A 16852-nucleotide genomic window follows, 5' to 3' on the forward strand; every position below is an offset into this window, starting at 1 on the left:
AACTCCTGTACTGGTTAAAGGCCGTCTTTTTCTTTAGGGTTCTCCTAATTATACAAGAAAACTCGTTGTTACTCTCTATATTGATTTGATTTTTCCCTATGTAGGAAACAAATCTTACAGTCATGGAATACTTATATTCAAATTATTTCTTCATTCATCCATTCCTTACTCATTCATTTCCTCTTTCTTTCTCTCTCAAAATATAATCAATATGATACTATGTTATTAGAATGGTGGTTTCTGGTCTGCACTTCTTATCTTCTTTTTAAGTAAATAGACTCATTGTATATTTTTTTAAGGTAGGTGGCTCTGGACCATATTTTCCTGAATCCCAAACAGGCACATAATCTTATACCTGGTTTAACAGTGGGACAGAAGATTTGAAGTTGGGACAATCCGAGACAGAAAATTTTATAAAATATTTAGAGCATAAATTAGGTCTGAATCATTAATAATAAGTATTTTTGAATTACAATTGGGTATGTAACTAAGTAAGAATATCTTCTAACCTGAAAATTCTTATATATTAGGCTGATCATAGTCCTGTAAGATTAGAATATGGCAATTTAGAAAAATGCCCTACTTTTAAACATATAATCCTGATACTTTTTTTTTTTAATGATGGAACATTGTTAGCTAGGTGCTTTGGGCTGCAGAATGATCTGGATGATGATAATTACTTGTTGTGCCTCTTGTTCTGATCTATCCCAGATTACTTGGTTCTTGTCCTCATTGTGTGTATGCTGTGTTAAGGAGTTCAGTGTTAGCAAACCAGCAGAGATTTAGTCTATGGGTCACGTGTGAGAGAGAGATGAAGTTCATTTTGACAAGAATCTTATCTTTCCAGTCTCCACGTTTGATGGGGATGGAGTGGGAAATGGAATGGTGGAGGTTGCTTTACAATTCATTTCAGTTATTATCAATTTGAAACACTTCCTGGTGCCAAAAATCTAGAAGGTTTAGCATAGTTTATAGTAGAGTGAAAAGAGCAGAGTGTCAAGAATGAAGAGCTATAGGTTCTAGTCCCAGCTTGTCATTTAATAACTTTGTGACCGTAACAAGCTACTTAATCTTTTTAACTTTAACTTACTCATATATGAAATGAGGTTAATAATCTGCTGTATCTATTTCACAGAGTTGTTAGGAGGATCAAGTGAAACTATAGGTATAAAAACCTTTGAGAACTGACTAATGGCATATCGTTATGAGGTAATATTATGATGTTGTGTATGCCACCTTATACCAGCTTGTCTCTCCCCATGAGAAAATGGATGGAGTTGTGATATCTTTGCTTGGTTTTAGAATTTTTCATAGACTAAAAAAACGATTATTTTAGGAAGCCTTCTGATGATGGTTCTATTTAGGAAAAAGAAAACTAGTGAAGTATCTGCTGTGTTTTTACTAGGGCACAAATAATTTCAATGAGAAGTACTCATCAGCTATGCTTTGCTTTACAGCTTGGAATCCCATCCACTGCCAGCACATTGAATGCCACAACGCAATTAACAAACCAGCTGTGAAGGTACTGTTTTAGCAGACCTGGTGCCATCTCGTATTATCAGTGGTCAAATTATCAGGAGCAGATTGCTGAATGAAATGGAGTAGATTGTATCCTTCTCTGTAAAGCAGAGGCCTGTGCTCTGTGGTAATCTCAAGCACGTCCATGTCAGTCTAACTATACTTTGGTGGGTTGCTTCAAGACAGAGCAATCGATAGTGGTATCTGCAGGTTTGTCTATCAGTTCATAGCCAAGTGCTGTGTAGCACTGAGCTAATTATCAGAATAATTCTGGTGAAACATTTACTTAGTCCTGAACTGGCTCTATCTGAGCTAATAAACTCAGGGAAAGGTACCTTGCCCCTGTTTTCATGTGTATGCTACAAATCATGAGTGTCTAGAGTGTGACTATGCAAACTCAAGAGTCATAGGACAAAAATAGATGAAATTGTTAAGTCTTAGCTCAGATCACAGATATGATTTAGTTGAAACGACAGAGGTAGTTGGACAGCAAACGTGGAAAGTTACATTAGAGGTAAGGGAACAGCGGTTTAGAGAGGTTAAGTCACTTTCCTACAGTCACACGGCTGGAACCAGGTACCTTGAGTCAGCCTTATTCTTTTTCTACCACATCTAATTGGGTCTGTCTGTTATAACCCTGAATCTTTCAAATTGAATGTTAAGAAAAATAATCAAACCTTTTAACAAAATTACTTATTTTTGTTGGATACAATACTTGGCTGGAGAGACCTGTGTCTGGATTTGCAAGGGTTAATTTTTATATTATGAAGAATGAGAGTTAGGTTAAGTGATTAAAGTTCACAGTTACTTTTTAGAACCTAGTGTCATGGGAGTTTGCCTCCCTTGTTCTATGGATAGGTCGACTGTAAAGATTACCAAATGATAGAAAAATAGTACTGTCATTTTATAGAAATGGAGTAGAAGAGGTAAAATGAGTTATAAGAAATATAAATATAAATGGAACCAACAAGAAACATAAATGGAACCAAAAATGTTTTTCATGTACCAGAACGGCAGAGGAGTGCCAGTAGTAACACTGTCGTCTAGATATCTCTTACTAACAAAAGACATCCTTGCATTGTTACACTTGATCTCTGCTTTTGATGAAAGCAAACTGAAGGAATTTGTGTTGAGGAAGAGCAGGTGAGGGAAAGCCACCCCTGGAAACACAGTCCTCTCCTCTTCTACTGTGTGCACCCCCCTCTGAGCCGCCATGGACATTTGGGGTTCAAAGGTGCTGTTCTTTGGTGTGAGGACGTTTTCAGCAAAACACTTGAGTTCATGTATTATTCATGGAATTAATTCTTCGCAGTGGTGAGACTTATCTGCCTCTCTCACTTTAGTTTCTATATCCGTCCTTTCTTCTTCCCGTCTAAGTTACAACTCCCTCTTTTGATTCACCCAGACATCAACAGAAAGGAGGTACTTTCTGTCTGATCTTTCCTTGATTTTTTGTCAGACTGCATTCCCAGGAGTCCTCTGACTTCCTGATTAGGAATGATGTCTGGCCTCCTACCCACAGAAATCATCAGGATTAGATTTTCTCCTTCTCTTCTAGGCCAACAGCCCAGTGCCCTCCTCTGGCCTGGCCTCCCTTTCCTCACAGGCTGTTCCCACAGCCAGCCCTCCAGGACAGGCCAAATCATCCTACCTTCTGGCATTTGTTTGTTGAGGTGAAATTCACATAACATAAAATTAACCATTTTTAAACGAACTGTTCAGTGGCACGTAGCACATTCACCATGTTGTGCAACCACCACCTCTATCTGGTTCTAAAATATTTTTATCACCCCCAAAATTTTGCTTTCTGAACTCCAGTTTTCCTGAAGAGCTCCCTTTTTTATTTGTACTCTACAATTCCCAGAAAGGTAACATTCTTGTTAACGCCTCCTGTGCTGGGGCTGCTTTTGCCTGACAACAGGTCTGGCTCCGTGCTGTTCTTTCTTTACAATATGAGTGCTCCCCAAACCCACGGAGATGTGACTATAGGACATGTAGATCAAGGGTATCTGCCATCCAGATGCTTCCAGAATAATGTTAAATGAAAAAGAAATTATGAAATTGTACAGTACGATGCCAATTTAGTTTAAAATTACATATATTTATATTCATGTTCATAGTGAAAAACAACCAGTAATTCTCATCAGAATGTTACTAGTGATTGCATTGAGATGGAGGTTAATGAGTTATTTATTCTCTTATTTCCTTCATTTTCCCAAGCCTCTACATTTGGCATATGTTATATTTATAAACAGAAAATTGCTATTTTTTAATGCAGTCAGATATGAACATATTAATATGGGTGTTCAGAGTAGAACAGAATTGACACTATCAGCTACAAATCTGATGGGTCATGTTAATTAATTCATAATACATCAGAGGTCAATTAGCTAATCTCTAATGGCTCTTTACAGTTCTAACATCCTAGGAGTTTTTCCTTTTGAGTGGAATGAAAAAGCTCTTTGCCTGACAGTGGTATCAATGATTCATTAGAAATGAGAGTGAAGTAACTGCACTAAAGAAGAGGTCTCCATGGGGTGCATGGCAAAGACTCAGGGAAAATGCATTTATCCTCACAAAAGGCCTAACGTCTCCATAATGGTGAGGTATAGCACCGCGGAGTAATGACTTGCCGGTAGAAAGTATTATCTATTTTGGTTGGCATAGGTTGCAAAAAAGTACTTTTTAGGTAAGAGCCAAGAGTTGTGATAGGATTGAAAATGAAAACGTGTTGGAACTTATAGTTTGTTGTATCACACTCTGCTTTTGGTTTTACTTGGTTCTATTTGAAAATCACTTTATGAAGTACTTTGGAGTCCAGATAATTATCTAAAACTAAGTCAGCAAACTATGGCCTATAGTCCAATTTGGCATGCTGCCTGTTTTTGTAAATAAAGTTTTATTGGACCACAGCTATTTACTTATGTATTGCCTATGGCTGTCTATTGTTACGTATTGAGCTAAATGCTCATTTGCCTGCATATTGTCCATGGCTGTTTTCATGCTACAGCAGCACGGTTGAGTAGTTGTGGCAGAGAACGTATGGCCCACAAGGCCAGAATTATTTACTCTCTGGCCATTTGCAGTAAGTTTGCCAGTCCCTGATTTAACACACCAAAAAGTAGTTATTCATTGCAAAAAAGGAAGCATGGAGCTTATCTAAGGAAAATTTTCACAATGGGAACATATATTTTACAGATTTTGATGGTATAATTATTTAAATTTAGGAATTCTAACTCCTTTTTCCTCCAATCATTGAAACGCTTCAGGGTTTTAAGTTTAAATGGCAGGCTGTTTGGATGATAAATTTAGTTCGTTTTTCCCCTTCAACTCAGTAAAAACTAAAGACAAGGCAGCATGAAGTTCCAGAAGAATTTGTGTACTAGGCACATTAACTGCATAATCAGCTGTAGTGTGGAAAAGGGCAAGAACGGAATTCAAAATGACTTTGGAAAGTCATAGGAATTTAAACTGATGCAAAGTACAAAATTCAGCTGGTCGTCTGAATATTTTGTTCGCTTCATTTAAAACATCCAGATATTTGAAATATCCTGATGATCAACTGTAAAATGAACACTTTTCATCTCTGTGTTTAGGTTAATGAAAACTCAGCCATAAATAATTCAGAATTGAACGGGGCATAGCAGGGTTAAAGATACTACAGGTCACGCGTGGAAGGAAAAACACCTGAAAATGAAATGTTGGATGACTGATGTAGAACTTAGGTTCCAGAGTAAGAAAAGTGAATCACTCAATGGTAGATCTAGTGCTAAATTTTCTGAATGAGGTCTATCTTAAGAAGCAAAATTCTCTATGGCATGCATTTTGGTAACAGTTATGATTTTATAATCTTAATAATGTGTTTTCCTTTTCCTAAAAAGAGATTGCTGTGTTTACCACTTTAGAGAAGGAATTACTATACGAGTCATGTAGAGGCAATTTGAACAGCCATTGAGCAAGATGATTTTTTTATCTTTGTGGAATGAAGGTGGATTTCTTGACACTGTTTGTTACTTGAATTGCAAATAACAGGAGAAATGAATAACCACAGTAGCCACATTTAAAGCTTCAGTGTGGACTCATCAGCCAGCGTAGGAAAAAGTTATAGGTTGAATGGGTTTTGCTAAAAATATTTATTCTGCTTTGCTTTAGAAAATTTGTCATTATTGAACCATTTGTGCTCATGATACAGGCAATGTGATAAACAGGACAGGAGAGGTCATTCTGTCTCTTCGTGTGTTTCAGATGTGTATAGACCCTTCCCTGTCAGTAGCTTTGGGTGATAAACCACCCCCACTGTATCTCTGTGAAGAATGCAGCCAGAGGATCGCGGGGTAGGTACCAGGGTCTTCAAGGAAAAGGAAATAGGGCAACAATGAGAAGATAAGAACAATCACTTGGACTTAAATTGGTTACATTATCCACCTTTCCCACTAACCTCTCTGTTTTTTAAAGGTTAGTTTGTTGGATATTTAATATATAGCGAACTTTCATTTGAAACGTTTCAGCTTTGAAGATTTGCAATATTTCTTTCCATGTGCCAAGAGAAAGCAATTCCATTTAAGAAAGCAGCTCCAGTTTTCAAGTGACCCTGTTAAAAGGGCACAGTGAAACAGAAAACTGTGGTTTTCAAACATGACATATAATTCATGTGGGTTCTCTTTGCTTGTCGGTTTTGCAGAATCACATTCAGCTCTGTACAAATCATGCTGTATTTTGGTTGGCTTAATTAGCATCTGGAAAGTATCATTTAAAGATAACTGAATATGATGAAATGCCTATAATTTATAATTTAGCTGGAATGCATTAGACATTTTAAAAAGTGTACTATGATAGTGCTCTTAATTTTACTTCCTTTCTATTAAAAGCTTTTTAGTGGTAGTGTGCAGCTTATAAACATTCGGGGGGAAGGGTAACATTGCAAAGAAGCTCAACAATGACTTCTGCTTTTCTTTATAGGGACCACAGTGAATGGTTGATTGATGTTCTTCTGCCACAAGGTATGGTTTGCTTCAGAAGAATGAATAATGAGTAATCGTGACTAATGGCATGGTTGATTTCTCTCCTCTTGTACTGTTTTATTTTACAAAGACAGTAACCGAAGTATTATAGTCTATGAATATTCATTCATATGAAGCATGATATCAATGTCTTTCTTATAATATACCCACACACTTAATAATGAGGAAGGAGGCATCATCTCTACCAAAATTAAGGGTAGATGTTGGAATTAGGATTCTGTGTGACTAAAGCCCTGCTGAATTATGTCATAAGGGGTTTTCTGTATATATAACCGGTGTTGCCAATGATGTGTTTGCTGTGCCAGGTCGGAAAGGGAATAAGGGACATCAGCAGGAAGAGCATTGAATAATGGGTCTTTCTCCTGCCACTATTACTGGCTCAGTGTTTTTAGGGAAAATTGTTTAATTGCCCTGAGACTCAGTCTCCCCATCAGTAAAATGGGGCTAATGTACATCTGACCCATCTCAGTGGAAAGACGAGATTACGATGCTTGTAGTCTGTCAGAGTTCTGAAAGCTAAGCCTGGTGAGTGGGCAGGTCCCGGACAGAGCTTTCTTCCACACGCGGGGAAGCAGGTATTCCAGCCACCTAATTGGAGGCTGAAATGATCAGAAAAAGTACTCAGGAAAGCAGAGGAAAGATGAAAGGTGGAAACTGGGGGCATACTGAGTCTAGATCAGGCACACAGGAGGAACTTGACATATGACTTCAGAGGTAGATAAAAGAATTTCTATGAAAGACATTTTAAAAAGAAATGTAAAAACCTTGTGTTAACTAAATTGTGAACTTTTTTTTTAAACTTAAGGCCTTTGCTTGATGATAATTACACTATCTCTTGGTAGTCTAACTTTTAATATTAGGTCATCTCGACCTTAAATGATTTAGTGAGTGCTCTCCATCTGTAAAATGGATCAATAATGTCAGCTTCTACATCATTTGAAGAGACATTTTGAAAATTTACCTAAGAATATCTGTAAAAAGATTTGGATTTCTATGAATGAAGGTAACTTTTTTCTCGCTTAAATTAGGTTACCTTGTTAGCCAACTTCCAGTACTCTGAGGTAAAACCCATAGTCAGGTTCTAAAGCACATTTTAAATACCAGATATACTGCTCAATTCTGTCAGCATCTCCAGATGATATTCGTCTTTGGAAGAAAATTGATAGCTTTTCATTAATTTATCTAGAGATGTGGCGCTAAGCTTAACATAAAGCTTAAGATGTGACACAGGTTAAGATAAACTCTAAGATATCAGACTGTAAAATAACCATTAATTATACGAAACCAGCTTTTAAAACTGAGTTGTAAATTTTATTGATTTGGCATCCACTAATTCATAATTTCCAGACAGAGTCTGGGCAACATTTACCTTTGATCTTTTTAATAAATGGTAACACAGACTAGACTGTAAGTAATGGTTTAATCCATTTTTTGAGCACTTACTATTTCAGGGGAAATGTTAACATATTTTTGGAAAAATTATTTTCAGGTGCTCTCAAACATCGATTTTCATGGACATAATTGGTATGTCCACTAGAAAGAGTTTTTATCCATTTGTTAAGTCAATCCTGAAGTATATATCCCATCAACTCAGTGGCATAGCATAATGGATGAGCGGAAAACAGGGATTCCAGAGATGTTAGCTCTGGCTCTGCCTCTCCCATTGACTGGGTGATCCTATAGTCATGCAACCCTCAGTTTTGTTCTCTGTCAAATAAGGAGGTGAGATTAAAGTAATTTGGCTTTAACATGGTCTGAATTCTAAGTCATTTCTGAGGAGGTTGAATTACTTGTGAAAATAAGTGAAGTATTTGAACATGCAGGTGTTTTTGACCTCATTAAACATAAGTAGATGACAATTTAAGAGACAAGTGAGAAGCTGTTTTGGCCAAGTCTAGAGGTTGTGTTACTAAGCTTGTTTTTACTCCCCTTCATGGCTGCCCTTATTTTAAATGGGCTCTCTTTCTTTGTTGATATTTTGTGTACCTTCCCCTTACAGCTGAAATATCTGCTATATGTCAGAAGAAGGTAAGAGCAAACCATCTGTGTGGTGGGGCATGATTTGCTGTGTTTGTATGTAAATTCATTCATTGACATCTGCCTCATTTTTGCACCGTGGTTTCCCAGTACGTATGTGTCACTGTATTTGTGAAGGGGGAAAAGAAATAATTTAGCATGCAAAATTGCTATGTCCAAATGGTCTCTATTTCCATTTCTGCTTTTGCTCACCCATCTTATGCACTGTGTTTTTGATAAGTAATCTGAAATAAAAGCATACGTGTCACTCTGCATTAGAAGTCTAGTTATAAAGAGATTTGAATGACAATGCAATACATGCTGCTTAACTTTGGTAAAGGATGTATCTTATATGCTAACAATATTTATTGTTTTGAAGTGGAGTGCAAATTCTCCAATAAATGTGTGTCAGAAACATACCTAGACCAACTATATATGGGAAATATTCATTTACATGTAAGTTGAATGATATCTCTAGTTAAATATTTTGCCTTCAAATTTCCTTTAGCCACTTTTCACAACAGTTTCCCTAAGCCATTTCCATCTTATTTTCTTGTTCTAGTTGTTGAAAAGTACAAGAGGAGGTAGTGTGGTGTCATACAAAGAACTTTGGGCTAGTTGCTTGAGATACTTGGGTTCTGGCCAGCGCTATTCCCACCTCCCTGTGAGACCACGTACAAGTCATTTAAACTTTTTAGGAGTCGGTCATGAGTGGGTACCTTTGGAGGGCTGTTTCAGTTATCTTTTACCACATAATAAACCATCCTAAAATGTAGTGGCTTATAACAACAGACATTTATTTGATCACAATTCTGTGGATTGGCAATTTGGCCTGTGCTCAACTAGGCCGTTCTTTTGATAAACTTCTCTGGGCTCACTCATGTATTTGCAGTCAGTTGGTGGGTAGGCTGGGGATTGGCTGGTTCCACATGACGTCACTGCCATGTCTGGGGCCTCAGCTGTGATGGCCGGAATGGTTGAGATGACTGAGTGCTTGCCCTTTCCTCTTTCTGTTAGGTGTCTCATCCTCCAGGAGGCTAGGCTGGGTTTGTTCATTAGGCAGCAGTGTTCCAAAAGATTGAGAGAGGAGGTGGCAAGGTGTTTTGAGACTGAAGCTCGGAAGTCACACAGCATCACTTCTGCTGCATTCCATTGGTCAAAACATCCCCCAAGGCCAGCCCAGATTCGAGCAGTGGGGAAATAGACTTCTCCTCTTCATTGAAGGAACAGCAAGAATTTTGTGGTCATATTTAATCTATCACAATCCACCCTCTTGACATAATTACTTACATTCTTTCCATATGCAAAATACTCTCACCACCTTATAAGACCTTCGAAAGTCTTGTCCATTTATGGCTTCAGGCTTAAAGTCAGTTATCTTGTGATCTGCATCTGGTCTGGTCACTGATGAAACTCCTCTGGTACAAATTCTCTTGATTCAGACACCTGTGAACTAAAAAGGCAAGTTATCTGCTCCCTACACACCCCCCACACAACGGTGAGATAGGGACAGGATAACAGCAGTAGACTTCTATTCAAAAAGAAGAAGAGGAAGCGGATGGCTAGTCTGTAGCAGTCCAGCCATCAACATGTCAACAGTTCCTTTGTCTCCAGGGATAGCAATGTGCCTCGATTAGGATCTGGTTTTGCTTCCTGAGAGTAGTTCCTCAATCCATTGTTGTCCTTCTGGGCTCTTTGCTCCAATCTCTGAGATATCTTTCCTTTTCAGTGAGGAATGGTCCATGTTGCAGCTGAGTACCTCTCTTAGTTTTCTTGTAGAAGTTGGGGTTCCCACAGACGTCTTTTCATGTTGACCTGTGTCTGTCCTCTTTAGTTTAAGCTGGTGGTGCTTTTGCTAGTATGACTTTCTTTAAAACTTTGTGGATTTTCAGTGAATTTCACTGGGGTTCAGTGCCCCCAAAGCCATATATATAATTCTTTTCGAGACAGTCCTTTCTGTACTTTGGACATTTTAGTCTGCCCTTAAAGTTATTAGAAGCCCTATTCTAGCTGAGAGGCTCAACTGGGCATCACTTTATATCTTTCTAACATTTTAACAAAGGAGTACAGTCATACTTTTGATTTGACTTTTATCCTGAGGCTGTTTCTCACTTTGAGAATCTTTTACAAACTAGAGAGACTAGGATGAGAAACACTTTTATTTTCTAAATCAGCATGTCCTGGCTCTGGTGGTATTCTTAACATATTTGACACTGAGAGTGGATCATTTTTTAACACTCTCCTCCTTTATATGACAAAAGTATTTTTAGTAATAACCTTCAAATTAGCAGATTTTTTATTATGCGTCCTTTATAAACATTGTATTTTATATGAAAGCTAAAATGGGGAACTTCCATTGAATTCATACTAGTTCAGAATTGTTTGAGCTTGCTTCGGGTACAGTCTGTGTCTTTCCCTCTTTCGGTACTACATATTCCTACTCTTGAACAGTAGGTTTGAAATAAATGTCAAGGTTGTGAAGATAAAGAGACAGACCTTGATTTACTTCAATTCTGTCATTATATGAGACCACTTGGAGTTATTTATTTATGTTTAAAATTCAAAGCAGTGAACAGAGTGCTGGAGTGAATATTTGCAAACCGTGCCCAGCTGAATCCGGATCTAAGGAAAGTCTCTCAGGTTCACTTTGAAATGGAGACAAATGGCTGACATCACATGGGTTGAGGACCAATGGTGGCTTGGAAGTATATTATTAAAACTTAGTAGGAACCACAGCAATTGTTTAGAACTTTGATTAACCAAAGGTTATTTGGGGGCAAAGTATTTATTGCTGATATTATTTAGAATTGATGGCACATGGTGAGAAAGCAGGTTGACTTTTAGTTGGTAGTCCAGATACCAATATATGCAGTATGTCCAGATACTGGATAAGAAATCATTCAAAAAGTAGCAGCATCAAACAACAACGATTGAATTATGCTCACAGATTCTGTGGGTCGGGGATTCAGACAGGGCACAGTCCACAGCCTGTCTCCGCTCAAGGGGCCTCATCTGGGAAGACTTGACTAGCTTGGAGCTGGAAGTATCTAGAGGCTTCTAGATCATATGTTTGGGCTCTGGGTTGGGGTGACTTGAAGGCTGGGCTTAGCCAGCACCATTGACTAGAGACTTACACATTGCCTCACCATGTGGCTTGGCCACGGCAGAGTTCTGAGAAGAGTAGACTGATGAGCAGGCTTTGAAGAGAGAACATTCCAAGACAGCCAGGGGGAACTGCATGTCTTTTTAAAACCTGGCCTCAGGAGTCATATAAATATCACTTCTGCCATCCTCTTGATTGAAGCAGCCACAAGCCCATCTAGATTCAAGGAGAATGGAAGCATACCTGAGGAAGCAAACCCAAAGAGCCTCGTCCACAGCTGGGCTTAATTTATATGAGAAGACCTTGGACCTCCAGCCAGGAATTTGCATGTGGCAAGAGTGTAAATAATTTGTGACCAGAAAATAGGATGGGAAATTGCAGGCCTTAAACTTTAGGTCTTCATTATACCCACTAGCCCATATCCACTTCCTATTGTTTATATAACAGTGGGCATCCCAGAGGAACAAAGACTCATTGTAACCAAAAGGAAGAAATAAACACTAAGAAAAAGCTCCGACATGTGCCGCGCTGCTAGTGGTGCGGTATTGGTTTGGTGGGTGAGCAGGAGAAGCCCTAAACCAATAGGGATTCTTGTGCTTCCAGAGTGAAATTTAGTGTATGAAAGAGGAAGGAAGGGCACAGAGCCGAAAAAATACTCCACTTGGAGAAGTCAGGGCTGGCTTGGAGGCCAAAGACGACTTGGGCTTCAGATGCAGAAGAAACACTCTGTATTTTAGGAAACAACAACAACAAAAACCCCTTATTAATAGAAAGAAAAAAAAAAGATTGCAAAAATTTTGTTTTTATGATTTGTTGGCCTGAGTCCTGTTCAGAAAATGAGATTTCCCAGCACTGCTATCCAAAGCCTTTGTGCTAAAATTGAAGTGGAACAAGCCTTCCTTTGAAATGGTTGTTCCGATAAGCAGTCAATACAGTGTCACGGTTTTGATGTAGATTTTGTGCTGCTTGCTGCTTCCTTCTTCTGTCTCCACAAGGTGTCTGTCATGGAGGCTCTCAAATCTTCACCAGGCTCTGAGATCGTAATGGCTAAGGGTATTATATCCCCTAGAGGTGTTCCCATCTTTATAATCTCTGTTGAAAGATGAAAATGCTCTCTGGACATGAGGCATTGAGCGTGTGGTGGTGGCCTCTCCAATAGGCTTGGGGCACGTTTTTTGCGGACGTCAGGGACGTTTCCTGATAGCTCCTCAAATTGCTTCGTGTGGATGCTGCCTTGCTCCTCCGCCTCTTGTCAGGGCAGCTGTGACAACAGCCCCCGATCTGGGGCATCTCCCTGATGCTACACCACTGTCCTTGCTTCCATTGCTTCATCTGTTGACCCTTCCAGTAGTTGATGTCAAGGCTGATTCTGTGAGTGGCTCTTGCTGCCTTTTGATATGTTCTCATGGTGTCAGTGGACATATTCTTTAGGTCTTGATAGAAAGAGTGCTGGGGGGAGTGGAAAGGTCTGCTTTTGGGTTATCAGCTCAGCTCGGCACAACTCCCTGCCTGACCTTGAAGGCAGCAAGGACAGATGAGCTGTAATGGAAATCTGCTCTTTTAGGAGTAATTTTGAAAGTTTATTCTGGGGCTTAAAATGATCCTTCCTACTCTGATGTGCATGATGCTCTCTCTCTCTCTGGACCATGGTTTTAATTTTTTTCTTCATATGTCTGCTGAAAACTCTTGAAACACTAACTTGGAATAATCCAGAACGCCCCCTCCCTCCCATGATTGAGGTAACTTTACAAAGGGCTTTTCAGCAGAGTCCCACTCATATTTAGAACGTTCCTATCACTCACACTAATAGAAACCACTTCTCACCTTTACTTTTATCCGTGACTGAAATCTAACTGGTTAGAGATGGCCCGCATTTTGGAAGCTAGTGGCACTTCAGAAATGTGCTGTGACTTCCGGGGGCCCCTTAAGTTTCCATTTGTTCCAATTCTTAGCCAAATTTACCTCAGCAATTAACTTTAACTGATTTCCCTTTTTTCCTCCTAGAACTGCAGTTCCCACGTTAGAAGAGCAGTTGTCACCTGCTTTTCAGCAGGGTGCTGCGGTCGCCACGGAAACAGGCCTGTGCGGTATTGCAAAAGATGCCACTCCAATCATCACAGTAACGAAGTGGGGGCTGCCTCGGAGACCCACCTGTACCAGACCTCCCCTCCCCCCATCAACACGCGGGAGTGCGGTGCTGAGGAGCTGGTCTGCGCCGTGGAGGCCGTGATTAGGTAACAAGCAGTTTTTGAGCAGCTTCCCCTGAAAACACCACGTTCGCTTTGAGCCACCCTTCTCCCATGGAGGTGTGTAAATTTAATTCAACTTCAAGTGCCCTCAGCCCAGCAGCTCGCCGTCCACAATGCTGCAGTGATGATGTTTTAATTGATTCATTCAAAAAATATTTTTATCGGATGCCAGTTATATGCCAGGCGTGTGTTGGGCACTTGGGAGAGAGACAAGAATAAAATGTAGTCCCTGCCCTCAGGTTAGCCATGTGGAGCCTGCAGAAACAGAAGCGCCTAACTGCAATCCGTGTGGTGCACGCAGTGACAGCACAGGGCAGGGATTCTCAGGGGAATGAAGTGGAGGCTGTCACCAGAGCAGGGGGTGGGGACAGGGCCACCCGAGGCCAGAGTGCCAGCAGCGAGGTGCGAGAGGGCTAATTTGGTACTAGTGGGGTAACCCAGGAGGCTGTGGAACAAGACAGGGGTCTGATCTTGCAGGCTGCTGGCTATTTCTCTTTCTATCACGTGACAGAAAAAGCAGCTTTGGAAATGATAACCTCTAGATTTGTTCTCTTTTTGTATAATATTCACTGCGGCAAGGTTTTTAAAAATGAAAGCATTAGAATGTAAGTTTTAAGGATGGGGACTAAGTCTTTTCTGTTTGTCTTATCCCAGTGGCTGGTGCATATAGAAATGCAATAAATATTTGTCAAATAAAACATTACAGAAAATTTGGAAATAGAAAAAAAAAATCAACCATATCATCATCATCAGTTTTGCACATGTTCTTCTGGTTTTATTCAAATGCATGTTTTATTTATATAACTGTAATCACAGCATAGCCACAATTCTTTTTGATATAATATTATACTATTAGCTCTTTCTATGTTGTTGTGTAGTTTCCATGTTTATCATTTTTGGTGGAAACATTATATTCATCTAGATTATTTTCCTTCACCGTTATTTAGATTGCTTCTAATTTTTTCCTATTATAAATAACTCTGATAAATATTTTTATATATAGTGCTATTCCTATATTTTTTATTTTCTTAGGGTAGATTACTAGATGTGGTTGACTGGGTCAAAGGACGTAAATATTTTAACAGCTCTTGATATGTTACCAAACTGATTTTCAAAGTACGTATATGAATTTATAATGCCAAAAGTGCTGTATGAAATTGCTAGTTTTAATCTTTTTTTTTTTGAGGAAGATTAGCCCTGAGCTGTCTACTGCCAATCTTCCTCTTTTTGCTCAGGAAGACTGGCCCTGAGCTAACATCCTTGCCCATCTTCCTTTATTTTATACATGGGACGCCCACCACAGCATGGCTTTTACCAAGCGGTGCCATGTCCACACCTGGGATCCGAACCGATGAACCCTGGGCCGCCGAGAAGCGGAACATGCGCACTTAACTGCTGCGCCACCAAGCTGGCCCAGAATTGCTAGTTTTAGATACAACCGTGCCAACATTGGGTATTATTTTTAAAAATTGTCACTTTGTTTAGCAAATTGAAAAATGAGTCTTTGCTGCTCATTTTCAGGTCTTTGAATCCTAGATATTGAATATTTTCCTATTTGGTACAAGTCCTCAATCTCTCCTTGTATCATGCATTTGATGTCCACAAAGTTCACATTAGATGTACAGGAAGCATGGACTTCTAGTGGGATGGTTGGTGAACCAGAAGCCAGAGGCATCAGTTCTACTTGATTCTAATTGATTGGAAGAAGTAGCCTGTTTGTGCTCAATTTGTTCATCTTTGAAATGAGGATAGAGTACAAAATAGTAAGGAAATGAAATTAGGCTCTTTGGAGTAACTCCTACCAATGTAGAGGAGAGCAATCAGTGATGCCCGAGAACTCATGAAGTGGCTGCTCTGAATAGGTCATAGTCTAGAGTGTGGTTTTTCAAAAGTCTGACTTGAAACCTCTCCTCCGCGGCAGCTTGTTGAAAGAAGCTGAGTTCCACGCGGAGCAGCGGGAACATGAGCTGAACCGCCGGCGGCAGCTGGGCCTGTCGTCTTCCCACCACTCCCTGGATAACACCGACTTTGATAACAAGGATGATGATAAGCACGACCAGCGGCTGCTCAGTCAATTTGGAATATGGTTCTTGGTAAGAAAAGAAGTTAACTACTGTCCACTCTGTTTCTCCTTCCAACATTGCACCGACGTGGACTGTCTCCTGTTGTTTTTAAAGAAGCAAGCAGTGGAAAATTAACCTTAGCAGTGGGACTCCAAACTCCAGGACAGAGGCTTTCAACCCTGGGCTGCACGTTAGGTTTACCTGGGAAGGCTTTTAAAAAATGACATTGCCCAGATACCACCTCAGAATCTTGGGAACTTGATTTTTTAAATTATTTTTATTTTTCCTCTTTCTCCCCAAAGCACCCCCGGTACATAGTTGTATATTTTTAGTTGTGGGTCCTTCTAGTTGTGGCATGTGGGACGCCACCTCAGCATGGCCTGATGAGCAGTGCCATATTGGCGCCCAGGATCCAAACCCGAGAAACCCTGGGCCACTGCAGAGGAGTGTGAGAATTAACCGCTCTGCCATGGGGCCCCTTGGGAACTTTTAAATAAGCTCCCTAGTTGATTCTAATGAAGACCCAGGTGTTGAAACCTCCTGTGCCGGGCGCCCAGGCCGTTTGAAAGGCACCTTTGACAGGAAACAAATGGGAAAGTTGCTAGGGTCTATTATGAAATATTGGATTCAGTGTAATTTACAGATCATTCACATCCCATTGTCTATCTACATGACATTTTTCTTGAAAATTCAGTCTCTGTGGAGCTTTTTGTGTATTTATGGCAAGTCTGCATACAGTCAGAAAAATTATAGCCAAATTAACATGAGGAATTTGATTGCTATTGACTGATTCAACTGCAATATTCATTCAGGAAAGATCGACCATACAGATCCAACGTTGCGAGCAAGCTAAATTTGCCAGTTCAGCCGAGAAGCAGACTT

At 39.7% G+C, this 16852-nt stretch overlaps 1 protein-coding gene across 7 annotated transcripts in view; it reads left to right on the forward strand.

The window, feature by feature from the left end:
• The window catches only part of UNC79 (unc-79 homolog, NALCN channel complex subunit), a 240407-nt gene that overhangs the window by 93029 nt on the left and 130526 nt on the right, over positions 1 to 16852 (forward strand). For all 7 annotated transcript variants that reach the window (XM_070250302.1, XM_070250300.1, XM_070250306.1 and 4 more), the window contains exons 8-13: positions 1458 to 1522; positions 5764 to 5852; positions 6478 to 6518; positions 8539 to 8567; positions 13663 to 13892; positions 15829 to 16000. In XM_070250302.1, coding sequence (XP_070106403.1) covers positions 1458 to 1522; positions 5764 to 5852; positions 6478 to 6518; positions 8539 to 8567; positions 13663 to 13892; positions 15829 to 16000 — 626 coding nt within the window. The remainder of the gene's footprint in view (positions 1 to 1457; positions 1523 to 5763; positions 5853 to 6477; positions 6519 to 8538; positions 8568 to 13662; positions 13893 to 15828; positions 16001 to 16852) is intronic.

Source organism: Equus caballus, chromosome 24, assembly GCF_041296265.1.
Source record: "Equus caballus isolate H_3958 breed thoroughbred chromosome 24, TB-T2T, whole genome shotgun sequence".
Lineage (NCBI taxonomy): Eukaryota > Metazoa > Chordata > Mammalia > Perissodactyla > Equidae > Equus > Equus caballus.